At 44.6% G+C, this 20,230-nt stretch overlaps 1 protein-coding gene across 2 annotated transcripts in view; it reads right to left on the bottom strand.

Annotated features, from left to right (window-relative positions):
• The window catches only part of SSH2 (slingshot protein phosphatase 2), an 89,802-nt gene that overhangs the window by 60,550 nt on the left and 9,022 nt on the right, over window positions 1-20,230 (bottom strand). The window contains exons 1-2 of one of the 2 annotated variants that reach the window (XM_074556794.1): window positions 18,738-18,764; window positions 1,039-1,082 (exon numbers count right to left, since the gene is read on the bottom strand). In XM_074556794.1, the coding sequence (XP_074412895.1) occupies window positions 1,039-1,082; window positions 18,738-18,749 (56 nt within the window). In that variant the 5' untranslated portion in view covers window positions 18,750-18,764. Of the gene's footprint in view, window positions 1-1,038; window positions 1,083-18,737; window positions 18,765-20,230 lie in introns of those variants that run through there. The other variant, XM_005493502.4, reaches the window with a different exon arrangement.

The raw sequence follows: 20,230 nt of genomic DNA, 5'->3' as shown, positions 1-20,230 counted from the left end.
CCCAAAACACAAAGCCCAGATCTTGTTCAAGTATTTTAAATGCTAGATATCATGGCTTCTGCTGCTACCTACTCACACAAACACCATTAAGCAAAGAACTGTAACAGCCAGAGAGCTCATAAAGGGAGAACCATTTCACCTTCACTTCCCTTTTACTCCCTCTGGAGGGAATCTGAAGCTTTTCACAAAATCTGGCTGCAACATTTTAAGCCAAGAAAGTGTTCCTGCCATTGGAGAAGTCACCTGATATATACAATTTTCGCTTTTATTAGGTTCAGCTGAAATAATTTCTTTGATGGCTTAGAGGAAAGGAGATAAAGCTTACCACACCCCAAGAAGTCTTACTCTGCAGACTATACCTACATTGTAAAAATCATCATTGCCTGTCACCATTCAATCAGCTGAGTTTCAATGTTTCTTTTTAACAAATAATATTTACCAAGAAAAGTTCTTCCTGAAGCAACTGAAATCAGCTTTTACAAGAGTGAATATCTCTCTGCAAAACAATCCCAATTAAACAAAAAAAACCCTGCAAATTCTCAGTGTCTCCTAATTTTTGAGAATAGTTTTGACTACCTGCATCAGCAGTAAATATCCACAAATCCTGAAGGTGCTATTTAAGCAGCAGGTGCCTGTATGGATCAGGATCACCCTAGGTGGCAACAGGGACTTTTTAACCATAGAACAAGAGTTTATTACTCTGGTTATGCCTCTCAGAGTACTCTGCTGGTGGACTAAATCCTGAGAAGCCACACAGGACACTGGAGGGAGCTCCAGAAACAGCAGTTTGGAGAATATATTCACTGACACCCTTGCCAACTGTTCCCCATATTTATTTTTTAGTGTGCAGTCTGACTTTTCCCATTTCCTCTGCAGCAAACCCTTTACCAGAACCCATTTTTCAGTAAGGCTCATTAAGGATGGTTGTGCAACATCAACAGCAGGCAGAAGGTGATGTGTGTTTGCAGGACATGCCAGAGGAACAGCAAAAGCCCTGTGGAGCATTGCACACAGCCAGGACTCCTGTGACAATCTTACCTTCTGGGCTGGGACCGGCATTCTTCTTCCCCGCTGTCTGCCTCCTGCATACAGAAGGAAAGGAGAAAAAACCATTAATATCTTTTAATACATGCAGAAAGCAAAGGCTTGCATTTCACTGGTTTGATTGTGTAAGGCAAGGGGAACTCTGCCTGCTCCTGCATGCAGCTGTCACTAGAGAGGAACTCACTTTCTGCTCAGCTGTCACTTCATGTTCTCTCAAAAGCCTTTTAAAAACTCAGTGTTACAGGAGTTTTTGCCCCTGCAGGATTTTGCATGCTTTTGCATGGACTTCCAGTGACCCCTGCCAAATATGACAGGCCAAGAGCCAAACACAGAGTTCACTTCTGGGCAAAAATCTCTGAGTTTTTATTACCTTTATGGAGATCATATTAATTCACAGTCCAGTCAGCAGTCAAGTGTAAAAATCCACAAAACCAGCACGTAATAAACCTGATAAATCAGACTGAGTGAGCACAGATATAACCAGAAAGGAGAAATTTGACATATTATGCTGCTTTAGATGAGATATTAATATGCACAAACTCTAATGTGCTGTGGAATTTTACTAGGCCTACCTACTACAGCCCAAAGCAATCCCTCAGCAGAGAAATATCAGCAATTAATTCTGCTTCACAGTACATTTATATACACCCTGCCAGGCACTGGAGATAGGTACAGGATCTGTTGTATCAGTGAGAACTTACTATGTTTGTGCAGGTCCACAGGGAAAAAGCATTTAAAACATACCAACGGTTTTGTCAGGGCAGGGGCATCCCATGAAAACCAGAGTTCAGACAGAGAAAAAAAAAAGATAATTTTGGTTTTGGTTGATTTGTGCTTCCCTCCTGCAGGTCTCCTTTGGCAATCCTGCCAGAACATAAGTTCCAACTGAGTTCCTTGTGGGTTTACAAGAAGTTGACTTGGGGGAGCAAGAGAATGAGGTCAAAAGGGAGGGGAAGACGTTTCATTACATGTAGAATTGCTAAAAACACGATGGTGTTTTTGAATAAAAAGTGTGTATTTAGCTAGAGAACAAGTTCCTCAAACTCCACAGTAAGGCAAAACAACTGAGAGAGCCCTTGAAACCTCATTTGTACTGCTCAGGAACTCAAGCTATGCAAACATTTTTAGTATTATAATGAACAGCCATTTCTACCTGCCAAGAAAAATCCTTGTCACAGCAATTGGCAAGCCTGGTGTGCCATAGCCATAAGTCCCACAATTAACGGGAGAAGATCTTGAAATATGTAGATCATTATCTTAGCTCCCCTCAAAATTCAACCCTAAGGAGCTCAGTGTGGAGGAGGCCAGACATGGCCCAATTAATCACCATCTGTCTCTGCTGAAACTCTTACATCTCTTTGATACCAGACATAAATGTAGCAGGTTTGTGTGAGGAGCATATTCAGAACATAACTGACTACAAAAACAGAGCTGGAGACAAGTGTGATTTGAGCAAGAGACCCATTGCCAGTACCTGGGATGCTGTCTGGAACCAAACTAACCTTCAGCAGCCTCCTCCTCATCAACAACTCTGACCAGCCTGCAGCCTACTCCTTCCCTGGTCCGAGGATGAGGGAAGAGACAAGGATATGACTCCATGTTTCAGAAGGCTTGATTTAGTATTTTATGATATATATTATATTAAAAGTATGCTAAAAGAATAGAAGAAATTATTTCATCAGAAAGCTAGCTAAGAATAGAAAAAGAAAGAATGAATAACAAAGGCTTGTGGCTCGGACAGAGAGTCTGGACAGCTGGGCTGTGATTGGCCATTAATTAGAAACAACCACATGAGACCAATCACAGATGCACCTGTTGCATTCCACAGCAGCAGATAATCATTGTTTATAGTTTGTTCCTGAGGCCTCAGCTTCTCGAGGAAAAATCCTAAGGAAATTATTTTTCATAAAAGATGTCTGTGACATCCATGGACAGGGCTCAAGAGCCAACGCTCCTGTATTTCACATATTCCACTCCAGGTGGCTGCTGCAGTGCTGTGGCCACAATGAAATCCTGCAGGCACAGAACATCCATCCCCAGGTGCCCGTGGGAGAGCAGGCGGCTGCAGTGGCGGCTCCTCCCGCTAGAGGGGAGGGCAGGACAGCGCTGGGCCCGCTCAGGTGCCGCTCCGGGCAGGGAGGAGCAGCTCCGAGGGGACACGGCCCCAGCACTGACACGGCTCCAGCAGTGACACGGCTCTGAGGGGACACGGCCCCAGCAGTGACACGGCTCCAGCAGTGACACGGCTCCAGCAGTGACACGGCCCCAGCACTGACACGGGCCCAGCACTGACACGGCTCTGAGGGGACATGGCTCCAGCAATGACACGGCCCCAGCAGTGACACGGGCCCAGCACTGACACGGCTCCAGCACTGACACAGCCCCCAAACCAGCACCTCCACCCTTTCTCGCCTTTTCCAGCCTGTTTCCAAAGGTGAAGGAGTATTGCTTCCAGTACAACAATTCATTATCCAGGATGTGGCTCAAACATTCCTTCCTGAGGACATCTTTGAGAAGGAACATGCTTGGACAGCATCCTTGGAAAGTGACTGCAGCCATTTGGAGGCGTGACACCACCCCAGCTTTCACAGCTGCCTTTGCTCAGGTGGTGACAGGAACTTTGGGTGCTGCCCCAGCTCTGGGTTCCCTGCAGCACCCGTGATGTGACCACAGCGACAGGCCCAAGAAATGGCAGCTGCCACAAATGCTCCTTGGAGGTTCCTGATGCTGCATCGCTCCAGCCTCCAACCAGCCTCCTCCACCAGGCTGCACAGAGGAGGAAGCTGAGCAGCACTGATGAGCTCCAGAGGGAGTCATGCCCTGCTTTCCTTGACCAGAAACAGAGGCCTCAGGGGAAATGGAAGGAATGAGTCGCATAGCTCTAAACTAGGCCACGATATTAAATGCAGTTTAAAGTGAAAGATGAAAAATTCCATCTCTGCTCCTTTCAGGCCATGTAGGACAGAATATGCAAAACATTAATCCTGTTTGTGCTTTGATCCACTGCCAACTATCTGTCATCAAAAGGGCAAGGGAGAGGAGAGAAATTTTGGAGAGCTGTTCTGTTCTATACAATGGGAGTCACTCCATGTCACGCAAACAATTCTGCTCTTATAAATCTCCTTTTTGCAGACTGATGTAATGATAAACAAGATTCAATCTCCATTCTTACGTACAGGGACTGGAGCTGTCTGCTTGGATTTAACATCAGGAACATCACAGCAAGTTCCTGTACTGTGAGATACGATTATTAGCCTAAGTCATGCGCCTAATAATCACTACATTTCTATTAACCAAGGAACATTTCACACAGACTACACCCTTAAAAAAAAATCTTTCAAAGCTTAAAAGGATTCCCATTTAATAACTGCTGGCTATGTATGATTTTATGCCAACATACCTGACTGTATAGACAATGCCTGGGAAGTGAGTGAGTGGTCACAGCCAGCAAATATCAAAAGAGCACCAACAACTTAGAGAGTTTTCACCCCTTAAGTCAATATCTTACTTGTAGCTGTGAGGTGAACACTTCAGATACTACAGAAAATTAGTTAATATTGATCTCCCCAAACCCACAGCAACATTCAGATGTATCCACGCCATCAGAGGAGCTTTTCACTTAACATGGTCAAACGTCCACCATGTGGACAGCTTTGGACTCAGTCTCAAAGGAGGAACTACAAAGCAAAGGACTGTAATTAAGTGAGCAGCCTCCCAGCTCCCTGCCCACATCCCATCCAGTTGTTCAGACACACACTAAGTGTCTCTGAGCTGAACATGACCTTTCCTGGGAAGAAGGCAGCAGCTTCAGCTTCAGCCAAATCAGTGGCTGTGCAACCAGGCACTGACCCAGTGGTTAAACCATGCAAATGCTCCTTTGCATGCATCCAGCAGTGTCCCAGTGTCCCTTTGTCTGGGCCGCAGCCACACAGAGCACTGCACACTTCCCCATACAGGAGCTCTCCTCGTGTGCCAGCAAATATTAAGCAAGTCAGTACAAAAGCCACACTCCCACAACTATTTCCCAACACATGGATCACCCAGTCTGGTCAAGTCTTGCAGAGGGTGCCACTGCTGCAGCCACAGCCTCTCCTCTAATGCAACACAAGGCACACAGAGATAAGAGCATCCATGGACAATCAGATTCCTTAGGGCTCAACTCAACTCCTGACACAGACACGTGGTGACAGTGGAGATGCCCTGAAGATACCCATGTGGGGTACTCAGCATCTGCATGGATCTGGACCAGATGCCCAAAGAAGCAACTCAGTGTAGGCTTGAGTAGTCCAAGGGATGAGGATCTGTGCACGGACATCACACAGAACTGAAGTTCAGTGCCTTCCAAGATGAAATATTTGATAGATTCCTGTTCAACAGCAGACCGTGCACAAAGCTGCTCCTATCAGTAATTTTAAATCATCTGCTGGAACAAAGCGAGACAAATGTTTGAGTCGCACTGCCAAATATCTATTACACATTTCTGTAGCAGAGGGACTTTTCTGCAGTAGTCTGAGTTGTATCAATCTCTTAAATAAACTGTGTGAGCAGAAAGCCCACACATGCTGCCTTTGCAGTATGGCTGAAGTGCCAGCAACAACACTGCCTGGGAAACGAAATAAGGGCTGACTCCAAAACCTGGGTTGATAAAAGGTTCCCTGTTTCTTGCAAGAAGCCCAAGACTACACACAAATTCACTGGGGTTTGAGGGGAGATGCAGAACTGTACCAGGTACCACCTCCAGTCTGACCATTCCACAGCTGCAACGTGGAGAACCAGAAATCTGTGGCAGTTTGTGTGAACCAATTCACTCAGTGAATTCTGGAAACCATCAGTGTGGTTGCAACGTGCAAATACTCACTAATGGAGGATAGTTCTCAAAGCTGAACTGAAAACCAGTTCAGACTCCATTGGTCTCTGGAGGTGGTTAACCTTAATAATGAATAAAAATTACGAAACTAATTCATAAAGTCACCTAGCATGCTCTAGAGAGGAAGCTTACTGCTACTTTTTGAAATACTTCTATCTGCCATCAAACACATTTTGAAGTAGAAGCTGCTACCAGGAAGCCTTTAAATGCGACATAAAAGTTCTTCAAAAAGCTGAGCAAACCAGGCCACAAACGAGAAAGGGGAGAACTGCACTGTGTTTTGCATAGAGCTTTTACCTCTCCTGAGCCATAGGGATAAGGGATAAAGAAGCATTTCTCCAGCCACTGCTCTCACCCCTCACTATTTGCATGAAATGTTTTGAATGAATGCTGTTTTCCTCCTCACATGTCTTCTGGATTTGAGGTTCCACACAAGCAGTAGCTTTCTGCAGCCAAGTGTTCATTCAGAGGTTGGCATTCCTTCTAGATTGTTTTCTGTATCACTTTGCTATGTCAGTAATTGGTATATTTAGGTCAAAGACATTGTGCTCCTGCTTGGGAGAGAGAAAAAAACAAGTTTCTTATCAAAGCTTTCATCTTCCCGCTGGAGCAAAGAGATTTATGCAAACCTTGTTTAGATTAGCACTCACTAAAAACTGCAGAACTAAAACTCAGACACTTCAAGACAAAAATTACAAGCCTTCAACTGGTACAACAAGAGTTAGGATGAGAAATACAGTGTGACACAGCCTGCTACACTACACCACAAGAACAGATTAAAAAGTAGATTACTGTCAACTGAATTTCTGCAGTGAAATCAGCCTGCCTGATGAGGAGTGTAACAGCTTTTGCCTTAATCAGAGACTCACCTAAAGGGAAGGAAAAAATCCCCATACATTGCAGATATATATTCACTTTAAATATCCTTACATCAAACATGTATTAATATAATTTTTCTCTCTAAAACTGTGTAGTAGTACATCATCTCTAGCCACTTACAGACACTAAGGAAAAAAACTCAGCAGATCTATGGTCTCCTTGAATAGACCTTTCCCCTGATTTTCAGAAAGCCCTTCAGCACCCTGCAAGTATGACAGAAAAGACATTTAATGCAATTATGGTGTAAAAAAGGTATTTAATGTAATTATGATGCTTTGCTGGATTTAATGCCTAGCAGAACCCTAAAGGTATCTGCTTAATCTCCTTTTAGGCAAAGCTAGTGGCACTGTCAACTGCAAATCTTAGAATCTAGGAGCATTTGTTCCCCTAGAACAGTAACAAATGCTCATGGTAATGGGCCAAGTGTGAGAAGACTCAGTGGCTGTAAAAACACAGGCACTGGAACTCCAGTTTTCATACTGGAAACTGTTGCTGATGTCAAGGTTTGACTAAGACCAAGTCAAAGATATGCATGTGTACACTGGTGAATCCCAGGGCAGGGCTTGTACCCAGCCAACAGTCTGTGATTAAAATGAAATCCCAGCTCCACAGGTCACCACAACGAGTGGCTCATTACCCACTCATGCAGGCTGACACATCCACCTGCACGAAACTGTCCCTCTGCAACTAAACACGATGGACATTCACACCTCAGACCCTCTCCTGTTCTAACACAGACCTTACCCAAGCTCCCAATGCCCTCCAGAGCTCCCAGAGCAGCCCTGGCCATGCTCCTCCTCACCCACAGCGTTGACACCTTCACCTCAGGAGCTGGGCCTGTTTCCAGCTGGAGAGAGAGAGAGAGACTCTGCTCAACTGCTGCATTAAAAACGTGGCAGCTAGAATTAAACAAGATTGAAGGAGTCTGAAAAGCAAACTGGCTAATGAGCCATGTGCAGGGAAGTTGGAGACCTGGAACTGCAGCTGATACTCTTTTACCATCCATGAGCAATAGGAAAGCATTACAAGGAATAAGGACATAGATCAGACACGGCAGATGCACAACACCAGCTTCTGGGTGAAATTACTTTCCCATTGACACGAATAAGCATTTAAAAGTGTTTTTAAGAGAGGAAAATATTTGGTTTTCACTCATGCTGAAAGGCTATTTTAGGAGGAGGAGGGTGGAAGGAAGGGAGGTACACGGCAAAGGGAAGGGTCTTTGTCTTGCAATCAGCCATCTTCCTGTTAGCATCTAGTTTACCTTGGTGCACACGCATTTGTATCCCTGAAGGAGTTATCTCAATTAAAAATCAGGGAGTTATTCTAGGGCTCTGATCAAGTTGTAACTCCAGAGCTTTGACTCTTCCAGAATGTACAGTAGGGTCACTAAAACAATGCTGATCCACCTGCAACATACACAAAATATATTATTCCTATAATGGAACAAGAATAGAGCTATTTGGATACCACTCCTACTTATGTCATAACTGTGTCCATAAAATGAAGCTGTGCCGGCACAGCCCACTTGTTAAAAGTCTAATTCCTGGTCAGCAGCAGCATAACCAGGCAGAGTTTTTTCATTTTGACAGCTTGTCAAATTCCACAGACTGAAGCACACGCAGCCATCCCTGAGACGTGTTTCAGCTGCACCCTCACCCCACACCAGCTCGTAGAGCCCAGGGGCTGCCTGTAACACAAAGGCATCCTTCTCCCTGCCAGAATGCTACAGGAGACTCTCACCCACTCAGCTCCTCTGAGATCCAATCCCTGCAAGTCCCTGTCAAATCTCCTCTTGACGTAAGGAACACACAACGCAGAGAATTAGGAGCAGCGCAGAAATCTTCGTGACCTACCCAAAATAAAAGCACCAGCAGCCAGGCCACTCAGGGATCTTGGCATATTGCATCAATAATTAAGAGATGATTTTCTGGATGAAAGATATTCTCAAAGGGGGAAGTTATTTAACACTTATGAAGATGAAATACAGACTCTGAAAAGAGAGCAGTGCAACACTCAATCTTTGCAAATTCCACAATGCCCAACCTTTAAAAAGCAGAGAGGAAATCATTAATATTTCTAATTCTTTACATTGCTTAACCTGAATCTGTGTTCAACGTTATAATTATGAGTTGCAAATTGTTACCTAGCACTTGTGAGAAAAATAACAAAAAAAAAAGGGGTATCCAAGCAACTACATTGTACAGCGTGTCTGGATGCAGCAGCATCTGCGTTGGCACTCGCAGGCTGCTATTGCGTAACCCTGGATTCAAGCAGGAGCACAGCCGGGGAGGCTCTGCTCTATTGCAGTGACATATCTAGAACAGAAGTGGCTGGTAGAGCTTTAACAGCAGGAGTTTAGACTCTAGATCAGAACAGGAATTGGCAGCAAAGTCCCTTCACCTCTAGCCTCCGTTTGGGTAAGGAAAAATCCCCGAGTGTTTCAGGCAAAACTTCAAAAGGAATTGCTGGGACAGCTTTCTGTGCATGCAGGACACAAAGCAGAGTCTGTGGAGAGCAGAGGGAAAGGAACGCCTGGAGATATTCCCTGGCAAGACACTGCAGGGAGAATCACAAGGTACAGAGCGTACTCCTTGTTCACATCCGCCAACAGCGGCCTCCCAGCCGCCCCACTTCTGCCAGGGGACTGCTGCGGCTACAACTGGGACGTAACGCCTATAAACTGCTCAGATCCCTCACTTCTTCACAAAATACACCCAGGTATTAGTCTCATGTGGCTGGAATTAAAGCCAGAGCAATTTTCTTGCCTGACCCAAGCTGGTTTAGAGGCTCTCACACGCTATTTCTCTGCAGCAGGGTTCTGCCTACACTCTTCCAGCGCTCCATGCCTACAGCAATTGGAGATCCAAGGGTATAGGGAGTTTCTGAGGGACCAAAAGCAAGGCAGCAAATATAACACCTCCTCAACAGAGGCTGAAGAATAAAAATGAAAAAGGAAAATGAAGCTAAGGAGTAGAACAGGGTTTTCTGGATGAGTCAAATACTAGCAGAACAATGTTGCATAACGAGTGCCCCTTGACTTTTGTTATTTCTCCCAGCCAGCTCCTCCAAAAATCTATTTGTTATTGTTTATTTGGGTATCAGTCCAAATTGCTGTGGGAGGAGAGAAGAGGATATGCTGTCAAGCTATTAATTCTAGCACTGTAGTCATTTAGCACTCTCCCACTATTAACGAATCAGTGTCCTGTTTACTGCAACATTCTCTAGAGCCAGCCTGAAAGTTAAATACAAAACCAGATGTTAATTAGCCTCTTGCAAAAGCGACTCCAGCACTGTTTCTCCTCAGCCAGGATGAATTCTGCCTTTGCTTATTTACCCACTGCTCTGTCCAGAGCAGCAGGGCCGTGTCACGTCTCCCTGGAGCAGGCAGGAGCCGGGGAAGCAGGAGCCCAGCAAGCAGCACACAGCTGGGAGCATCACTCTTGAAATTCAAGCCTCTGCGAAACATTATATTGTAATAAAGGCCAGGCTGTGTCAAAAGACAGGAGCAACTGGGGCCACCATCCATCCTCCCATTCTTCTAGGATAGAAGTCACTTTTCTACACGAGTGCACCAGTAACAGGAGAAAAGCTGTACTCAAGCAGAATGCAGGGTTATGTTTGGTTATTTCCCCCTCTCAGGAAGGGAGAACCACTGGCAGCAGGTACAGCTTGACCTGTCAAAGGGACACACTTCCATACAGCCACCTGCCCTCACTCTGTGCCAAACCTGGCTGCTCCCTGGGGCAGGAATGTTGGAGGGAGAAGCCCACAGCCCAGAACAGCCTTTAACAGAAGGACACAAACACGGTGCCAAAGGCAAAGGAACCACATTAGTCTTGGCACAAGGCTGGATTTGCCTGACCCCAGGAAGTTCAATGGATGTATCAGATTTGCAGCCGTGTGGTACTTGTCTGTATAATCCCAGCCTCCTTTGTGCCATCTGTTTCCCCTTCGGCAGACTGGCCATTAGAGACTCAATGCTAAAACTCGTGTCTCCTTAGTAACAGGTTTTTGTTGATCTCCCCCGCGCCTCCAAATCTTTCTATCAATCCGGTAATCTAGCAGGATTTTCCCTGCAGGGGATACATAACAGCATCAGTGGGAAAAAAATATATATGGGACACTTTAAAGGCAAGGGTAGAAGGTGTAAAAGGGGTGTGCATGAAGCTACAAGAGTTACAAGTCTATGGAAACCAGATGTTCTCATTATATTGGAGCAAGCCACCAACAAACCTTCCCAGTGCCAGGTTTGAGATCTCATCTGAACACTCAGTTTTTACCAGTTTTTTCTTAAAGAGCTGCCAATTATAAACAATTTCCCATCAATACAAAAGTCTTCAGAGAAAACAACTTACACAAACCCCACATCCTTAAGACCATCCTCTCCAAGATCTCAAAGGCAGAAACACTGCCAATCTCAGTGCTGTGCAGGTAAGAAAGGACTCTATTCCCTGTCTATAGACTGGCTCTCTTACCACAGATTTTAAGTCACTGATTGCTGGCTGCTTTTGGTTCCTTAATCCCTAAATCCCCACACTCTCTTCTTGAGGTTAATCCAGTTAAAACTCTCCTTTCCCTTTGGCTAGTGCCTTGCATAAATAACCACCTGAAGAGCAGAGCTGCAGAAGCCAATGCTCAGAGTATGGCACTTCCCAAAACTCTGTCCACTGCAAAAGACAGCGTAAAGTTCTTGTTGCTGCCTATGCCAGAAAAGGAAATCAAGATTAGCTAGGTAAGGGCAAAAGGCACTCCTTATGGATTGCTTAAATCAGCAGGAATCAATCATCCAGTCCAATCCAAATCCTCTAGTTGCTTTCTGCCTTAAGATAACTAGAAACAGGTTTATGTTATACTAAGATAAAGCAGCCTTAAACCAGAGTAAGCCCTTATGTGAAAACCTCTCCTTTTTGGGAGGAAAGGAGAACTTGCCTTTGAGGTCAGCTCTAAATGAGCTCCAATTACAGCCATATAGGCCATGTGGGATTTGGAAAAGCAACACAGATCAGCGAAAGAAAATCACCTCTGTAGACTCTGCCTGGCTGGTCTGGCCCAGGCAGCTCCCCTGGCACTGAGCCCGTGGGCAGGAGAGTGAAAGCAGCCCTGGGACAGGGAGCCAGCCCTCACCCTCAGCTGCCAGGAGAGGCAGTGCCATACACAGTCCAGCACATGCAGACCATGAGGGCAGTCTCACTACACACAAAACATCAACAGTCTGACCCAGCAAAAAACAAAACACACCCAGTGAGGGCACAGAGGAATTTGACTCCTATAGTGCAGAGAAAGCCAGGACAAGTGGGTGAAGGAAAGTGTGCCCTTTTCTGACAGGTGAGACCCTACCCACTTCCAGTGGCACTTGTCCCCTGGGAGAGAGCCCTGAGTAACATGGCACCATCCTCTGGGCAGCAGCAAGTGGGTGTGCAAGAGAAGTCCTTAAGCTGGGACAGGTTTTAGGTCAGTGACACAATTGACCACGTGGATCCTGCCCCTGCAGCCTCACGTGTATCTGTGTGTCTTACTCTCATTGTGAAGCTGGGCCAGACGCCCTGGGGCAGCAGGCCCTGCCTGCCAGAGTCAAAACACTGCACATGGGCTCCCTGGTGCATGCCAAGCTCTCCAGGGCATGCACTGGAGCCAGCACTCAGACCATAAGCTCTTTGTGTTCCAGGTCATTCACAACCAAGAGAAAGAGAAGTCTGGTTTTGAGGACTGTTTATCAGCCTAGTGCTTCCTAGATCCTCAATCTCATGATTAGAGAAAATGAACAGCCCCCTCAGCTTGCTGCCTAACCAAAGGGACAGCAAGCAGGGCATGCATTCTGCCTGCCAGGGCAGGGCAGTCACACTGAGTGAGGAGTGTGGGGCAGGAGGACAAAGCAAGGAGCCTGCCCGGCTCTGCAGCGCAGCACGTTCCCAGCTCCATTCACGCGGATATGGAAAGCCGCCGCTCAGTCTCTGGTGCATATTTAAATGCTCATTCTGAATGGCCAATTAGTCAGAAGTGGAATGTTTCTGCATTCACAGAGGAGCTATTTTAAGATTACATTATGCTCTCTGCTTCCATTAATAGGTACAAATAAAAAAATAGGAAAGGCGTTACACCCAGCAATGCATTTGTCTCAGACTTGAGTGCTGCATGTCCAAAATCCCAGCGCCAGCACAGGAAAGTTGATGAGCTCTGTTATTGACAGGCCACATTCCTCCTCACGGCTCCAGGGATCACCCAGTCATCAGGCTTGCCAAATCTTGATGGAACAAGTCAAATCTCTGTGTTCACTGGCCACCTCTGCTGCAGGCCTGTCACCCTGCATCTTCTAGAGCTGTGTTAAACCTCGTGGAAGTCACCACGCTGAGAGAAGTTAAACCAGACCAGAGCAGCATCTCACGTGTCCTGCAGCTCCGGAGGAGGCTGACCCAGATACTCTCATTCCAGACACCACTTTCCCTGCTCGTGTTGCTCCCCAGGGCTGCCTTCACTCAACCATAACCAGTGCACATCTATACCCCTCCAGTGCCTCTGCCTCCCCTTCCAGGCCCTGGAGGAGCACAGATATTTGACAAGCTGAAAGTTCACAGAAACTCATTTTGGAGTAAATAGAGAACTCTCAGGTTCCTTGAGCTAACAAAACTAAAATCACTAAATGCTGTTGAGCTTTCATGAAAAACAAAGGCAGTTTGAGGGAGAACACACATTTATGTTTGGCCAAGACTGACCCCTCCCAATCTCTCCTGCATGTGTTAGGAATGCAGCTGTATCCATAACATCCACACACAATCATCCATCAACTCCCACATCCACATTTGTTTCTTCCACCCTCTCCAAGCCTGGGCTGTGATATCAGGGTTTGATCAGTGTGGTTTTCTGAGGAGGGGGAACTGGAGGAGTTGAGAAGGGAAGCATGGATACAAGCATTGTGCCAAACATCTCACAGAAGTTCCATGCCAATGCCACAACAGACATTATTTTAATTCCAAAAATCAATAATCTTAACATGGGACAGAGTGAGTAGAGTCAGTTTTCTGTCAAAGGTTTTGCTTTCACTAACAGGTTTATTCAGATCATTTTGAAGATCGAAACCACAGAATCCAACAGGTACAGGTATAATAAATCTCATTAAAACCAGAGCAGGTCATCCCTCTGATGAACTTAAGCTGTAGATCCTTCTAATACTCTTGAAGCAAGCTTGGGTGACCAGCCAAACGAGGATTCCCTCAGCTCACAAATCCACATCTCCTGAGCCAAGTGGAAATACTGTATGAGCTAAGGAAAACAGAGTTTTGTGTGTGGGTTGGGTTTTTTTTTTAAATAATGTGAAGAGTAAGCAAAAAGTCTCAAATTATGCAGCAAAAATAAGAGAGTCAGAGCTGAAAATAAAATCCAACTTGGAGAAAAAAGGTGATATAAAAACATTGTATTAAACCAATGTTACTTTGATGTTGGATTCAAATCTAAAGAAATGCTTAGCCCACGCAGAACAAAAACTACAAAAAAACCCTCATAGTATGGAAACTGTATAAGGTACAGCTCTGCTGAAACATGATTTACACAAATGAAGAGGGGGAAATGCAGAGCATTCAGCAGCAGTAGCAGCACATATATATAAATGTATGTGTATGTGTATATATGTGTGTATATAAATGAAAAACAGCATTACATGGTGTCAGGAAAATAGACAGGATGCTCAATGCTGGAAAGTGCTGCTTAAAACAAACCTAAAACAAACCTTGTGAGTCCTCAGTCCTGGGAGGGCTCTGCTTCCACTCGACACAGACATCACAGGCAGGCAGTGGGACAAGGAGCTGGAGACTCACTGATAGCCCTTTTAATGCTCCAAACTTTGGCCATCGTGGAGAAACCAAAAATTCTTGGCACAGATGCAGTAATTTCAACTTTGTTCATTTTACTGCAGTAATAAAGATATTGCTTTACTGATGCCACAGTTGATATATGCACAAAATGTGGATCAGAAAGACAGTTTCTAACTTTCTCAGTTAAGGCACACCCACCCACCAAGGATTAAAAAAATCTTTTCTCCCAAGATGTCAAGGTATTTTTTTTACCAAAGCATTGGGTTTTCCTGGTTTTTAACAAGGGTAGTAAGAGAAAAACTCAGCTTCTAATGCAGAAAACAATTCTGTGAAACTATGGAAGAGGCAAAAAATCCTGGGTTGCATTTAACTAGGGAATAAGGTCACAAATTAAGCAGTCTGAGAATTTCTGGCAGCTTAGCCCTGAATCAGTTCTCCCCCCACCTTTTTTTATTTTTTTCTCCCAACCCCCTCCACTACTTAGCTCAAAATGCAAGCCCAACAAGAACACATGATACAGCCTGCATTGGTACAGGCAAATACATGGCTAAGTCACAGGAGCACATTCTTGAGAGCTCATAAACCATCACATGACAAACATCACAAGAAGTCAATTTACTAAACTCAATTTAAACTTGAAGAAGTTAATAATAATAAAAGCCACAACAGGAATGTCTCTTAGAGAAGGAGAGGCTGCACTTGAAAAGACAGCAACAAACAACAAAGCCAAGATCAGTTCTCATGTTATTTGAAACTTTTGATTTCTAGTGCTACACATGCAAGCCAGTATTGCTTACAAGTCCCTGATAAATACTTGTAGTTACACAGCTTACAGCAAAAGCTGACCAGCAGCCAGTGAAGATCTTATCAATAAGCCTCTCACAAACAAATACTGAATTTTATTGCAAGCACTTGAGCTAAGTCTTTCCTGATTCTACATGTCTGAAAACCAGCATCCTGTTCATTTGCTGTAAAGCTGCTTTAGATATGAGTGACTTCTTTTTCAACAGGAGGACATGCAAGGCACAATCCTCCTTAGCTGTCACAAAGTATTGACAGCTATTCAGAACACACACAAGCTCTGCTTCCAGCTCCAAGCAGACAAATGGAAATAAAAGCAGAACTGCCTCTTAACAAGATGTCATTGTACAAACTGATGTTCATGCTTTACCTGCATTGATTTCTGCACCAGGACAAAGGAACTTGTTTTTTAATTACAAGAACCATTTTCATTGGAAAAGTCTCAAAGCTACACGAACACTTTATCCTGACAATTTAATTAGGGATTGGTCCAATTCTAGTGCTCAGCATCCAGGGATCCTGAAGGCTCTTAACTGTTTAAAGAGGTTGCAGTGATCTGCAGGCCTACCATCAAACAGATCACTGTAGACTCATCCTTGGATTAAGTCATCTCTATTTGTGAGCCCTTATGTGATGATCTGTTACAGAGCGTAAGTACTGCATGAAAGCCTCTTCAAGGCCTTCACCACCATCTGTGAATTACATTATTAACAATGGTATGAACTTCCTAAGAGCATCTGGTTCTCTCCCCACCCCCTTCTCAGATCACTGGGAAGAGCTCTTCAGTATCAAAACAGGCACAGGCAAAGCTGTTTTCCTCTTTTCCATGCTTCCCTACCTCCTCCCACCCTTCAGCAGCACAGGATAGATGGGGCTCAGCTCCCCATTTCCATGCCCTGCATCTTTTCTGCACAACCCCTGTTATTGTTAAATAAGGATGGACAAAAACAACTCCGTGATGGGTGTACCACAGGCATTTTGCTGGGAAAAGAGGAAGTTTATTTCATCATTTTGCAGAGACAGCATCTGAAGTATGCTGAGAACTGTGCTGAGGCACAACAGGGACTGCACAGTCCCACCCCAGGACTCACTTCCCACCAGCACAATTCCTGACATTAACCAAAACCAGGCAGCAGCCACTCGGCCAGCTTCAGCAGTTACTGATGTAGCAATAACTTTCTAGATGCAAAGAAGTATTTTGTCTTCCCAATTCTTCTCCCACCAAGGATGTTTTAGTAGTTGATTCTGAAATCATGCCAGCTTCTTGTAAACAAGAAGGAGGAAGAAGCAGCATTGCCTGGGACACTGGAGCACACTCTCCACTGACCTTTGCACAGAGTTCACATCAAACAGCCTCCCTGGCTGCTCTAAGGGATCATTTACTCTTGCAGGAACGGAGCCTTCCTATCTTGTTTTCTACTGCTTGTTCCCCAAACCCAGCTTCTCCTCTTGCTCTCTAAGTAGGGCTCTCGTTGCCTCGACTCTCTGTGCTCATCAGCAGCCGTTTTTCCACTCTGTTTTGCACAATACCACTCTTTAGTTGCACAACAGTTTGCAATTCAGGCATCCTTACAGCCCTGTAGCACACAGCATCTTCCTCTGTCTTAAGTTAGCAGCAGTGTTTCTTGAAAGAAAAGAGCAACATTATGGGCAGCTCCATAAAGACTTGTATTCAGAGGGAAACAGAATCCAAAACTAACAATCCTGCAATGTGCAGTAACAGGCAGAAAATACTGGGTGGAGGAAGACAAAACTGTTTCTGCACAAATGCACATGAACCCTTCTAACAAACTGCTTCTCTTATGCCCATGTTTCAAATAAATAATCACACACATCTTGATGTGCTTGGACAGTTGCATCTAGAATGTGCTGCTACTGTAATTAAAGGAAAATACAAAATTTCTTCAAGTTTAAAAAATAATAGGCAAATATTTGGGGTCACCATGAGTCCAGTGTTGCCCGAATCCACGCCCTTTGTGTGGGCTGTAAGAGGAAGTCTCAGCTACTGCAGCTGACCTCAAGCTACAGGAGGGGAGGAAGCCTCCAGGGCCGTTCTGCCAGGGTTTAATCTCATTATGGTCACTCAGCTTTGGCACCAGGCAGGTCAAGATGAAGATGGACCACTATTCCAACTTCTGGGAAAGCACATGGTTGTGTTTTCACACAGCCATTTAAAAAATCAAGGGAGCCACAAGAAAATTAAGCAAGTTTTATGAGTGGCTTTAGATGGATGGCTTGACAACAGAATCTTGACTTATTCCCTGCAGTTTACTGGGAGGGATGCAGGGAGAAGAAAAGTCAGGAAGCTGCCAAATGTTAGAGCAAATTAGTGGCAATTAGAGATAGGCTCTGCCAAGCCCAGGTCCCAGCATGCAGTGGGAGCATGGTGTCCCATCAACAGGATCTTTACAACACTGGTATCTGGAACAGTAGCAAGTAAAACTGGAATGAATTCCCACCTTTCAAACAGTATGTACAGGTGATCATGTAATCAAATTAATTAATATTTTGCTAAATCAGTGTATTGAATATTACCCGATGAGCTCATTTTTGGAGGCAGTTCAACGCCTCACTTCTAGGACTGATGTCAGTGTCACATGCTTGGAGAGGATCAGTCTGCAGCTGGATATTTTAAAGCCTTCTATTAGGAGCATAGAAAAGTCAGCGGATTTCAACAGCATCAACCAATGAATTTTTGTTTTATCACAACAATTTAGTCACCAGACCCCACTGTCAATATCTCTGTGAGAATATCAGGCCATTTCAGACACTTCAAATCACCAGACGGAAACTGAAGAGCGCAGCAACTGAGTTGTTCCAACAGAGAAAGTTGTGTTTCAACAGGAAAGGAAATCAACAGAAAGACAAGGAAACAGGAAACTCCAATTCTGACTGGCTCCTGATAAAATAATTAACCTTTGAGAAACTAAACTCAGCAGCTGTAAAAATACATAAACAAACAAACAGTAGCAGAGCAAAGGGTGTTGAGCATCAGCAGCACAAATGCTCCAAGCAGCAACATTCAACCCTGAGTTCAAATCCCATTCACTCCCAGACCAACTGTGATGTCATCCTTTATTCTGACATAATGCAGGATGTCACTGCAGTTCAGTGGCAAGTGTTCATGCAGGATCTGTGAAGTTTTCGCACTTTGATGCTCGCTGCTTGCACTTTGCACCAACAAGCAGGAACAGATTTGCATTACACCAATAAGCCGTGTCTTTATTGTGCAACTGCATGCGACTTTTTGGGAGAAAAACAATGCTCAAATACAAGGAGTGCTGTGTGCATCAGGCTCAGAGTGGGTGGCAGTGATGTTGTCAGAAAGCACCGCTTACCTCCACACCCATTGACTTCAGCAGAAGGCTACATACGAAAAGTCTCTGAAGATGAAGCTCAAGTGTTCCCTAACCCATGGCGCTGTCCATACACTATACTTAAGAAAGAGACAAAACAAAAACCACAGAAGTGAAGCAGCATGAAATTGCAGGGTTTGGGTTTTTAGTTTTTAAAGACTCTTGCAGTCCTTGTTCCAGTTAAGAAATCCATCTCTAAACCCATCAGTTATGAGCAAGCCCTTCCCCACTCTGCCTGAGCTTCTGCCATGTCTGGGGTGTAGGATGAGAACCATGGTGTTTAAGGCATGCTTAGAGTGCTCCCAGAAGACCTTGGATGAAAATATGTTAAAGCTTCACAGTCAACTCAGCTGTTAAATTGTTCAGTGAGACGGCCTAGGTCAGTCAGGGGCTGTACCAAACCCCACTGCCCTCACATGCAGCACAGGACACGGCCTGTTTTAAAGGTCCCTGGAAGCTTTTGTCCTTGTAGTTCAAACTCTGCATGGACAGATCAGCTCACCCTCACCCAGGCTACTGATTTAATTTGTAATAGTTTTGAGAACAGGAGAGTCAAAGGCAGGAAGCCCTAAGCCTCCATGGATGTGAAGCCCCATGCACAGGACTGCAGAGCAAGGAGCAGCTCAGGTCCCTCCAGAGGGGCTGGCAGAGACAGATATTCGAACTTCAGCGTGTGATGGAACCTCCTTGCACTCTGCGAACTTATGGGAGGATAAATATGTTTGGTGCCCAGGCTGCAGATGGGGTCAGGGAAGGTTTCTATAACCAAGACAAACTCCCAGTATTCCAAGCAGTTAACTCCAGAGGCATGTGACGATTTTCAGATTGCAGCTTTTATCCCAGCTGCAGAAAGACAAGACTAAAGGAAATAACAAGATCTTTACATGTCCAAGCTCTCATTTAGCTGCCTGTGGTTCAGCAAAGCATTCCCTCTCATTTTAAGATGAGGCTTATAAATTCAGTGTACCCCAAAGATTTCAAAGCGAGCAGAATGCATCCTTCATTCCAAACTAACCCATCTCAGCCAGAATTCCTCCATACAGAATTCCAATTTTTTCCAGAGGTTTGAAGCTATTTGGCAGTTGTACGACACTCAGACCAGCCTGCACATTTCTCTCTCTCTTTTTTTTTTTTAATTTTAGACTTAATGTAGCATGTGCTCTCAGAAAGGTTTACAATGCAGCCTTTTGTAGTTGACTTGCTCCAAGCTGGGCCACTGCCAGGTTGTTATCAATGACATTTTAAGGCAGATGAATGAAGTTCTTATTACGGTGACAAGCAGAATTGTGATATGGCACATGCATACACTGAAAGAAGAGAGCTTGCTATTAGTTTGTCAGGTTAATAAATAAATAGCGATTTCATGAATAAAAGCCTTTTATTAGGAAACAAATGAACAAAATTAATATTTATAAAGCTTTAGTGGTTTAGAGCACCCTTTAAAATAAGATTATTCATTTCAGTCACAGTCACCA

Source organism: Zonotrichia albicollis, chromosome 22 (assembly GCF_047830755.1).
Source record: "Zonotrichia albicollis isolate bZonAlb1 chromosome 22, bZonAlb1.hap1, whole genome shotgun sequence".
Taxonomy (NCBI): domain Eukaryota; kingdom Metazoa; phylum Chordata; class Aves; order Passeriformes; family Passerellidae; genus Zonotrichia; species Zonotrichia albicollis.
Note: the sequence above shows the minus strand (reverse complement) of the source record. Positions and strands in the feature narration are given on the sequence as shown.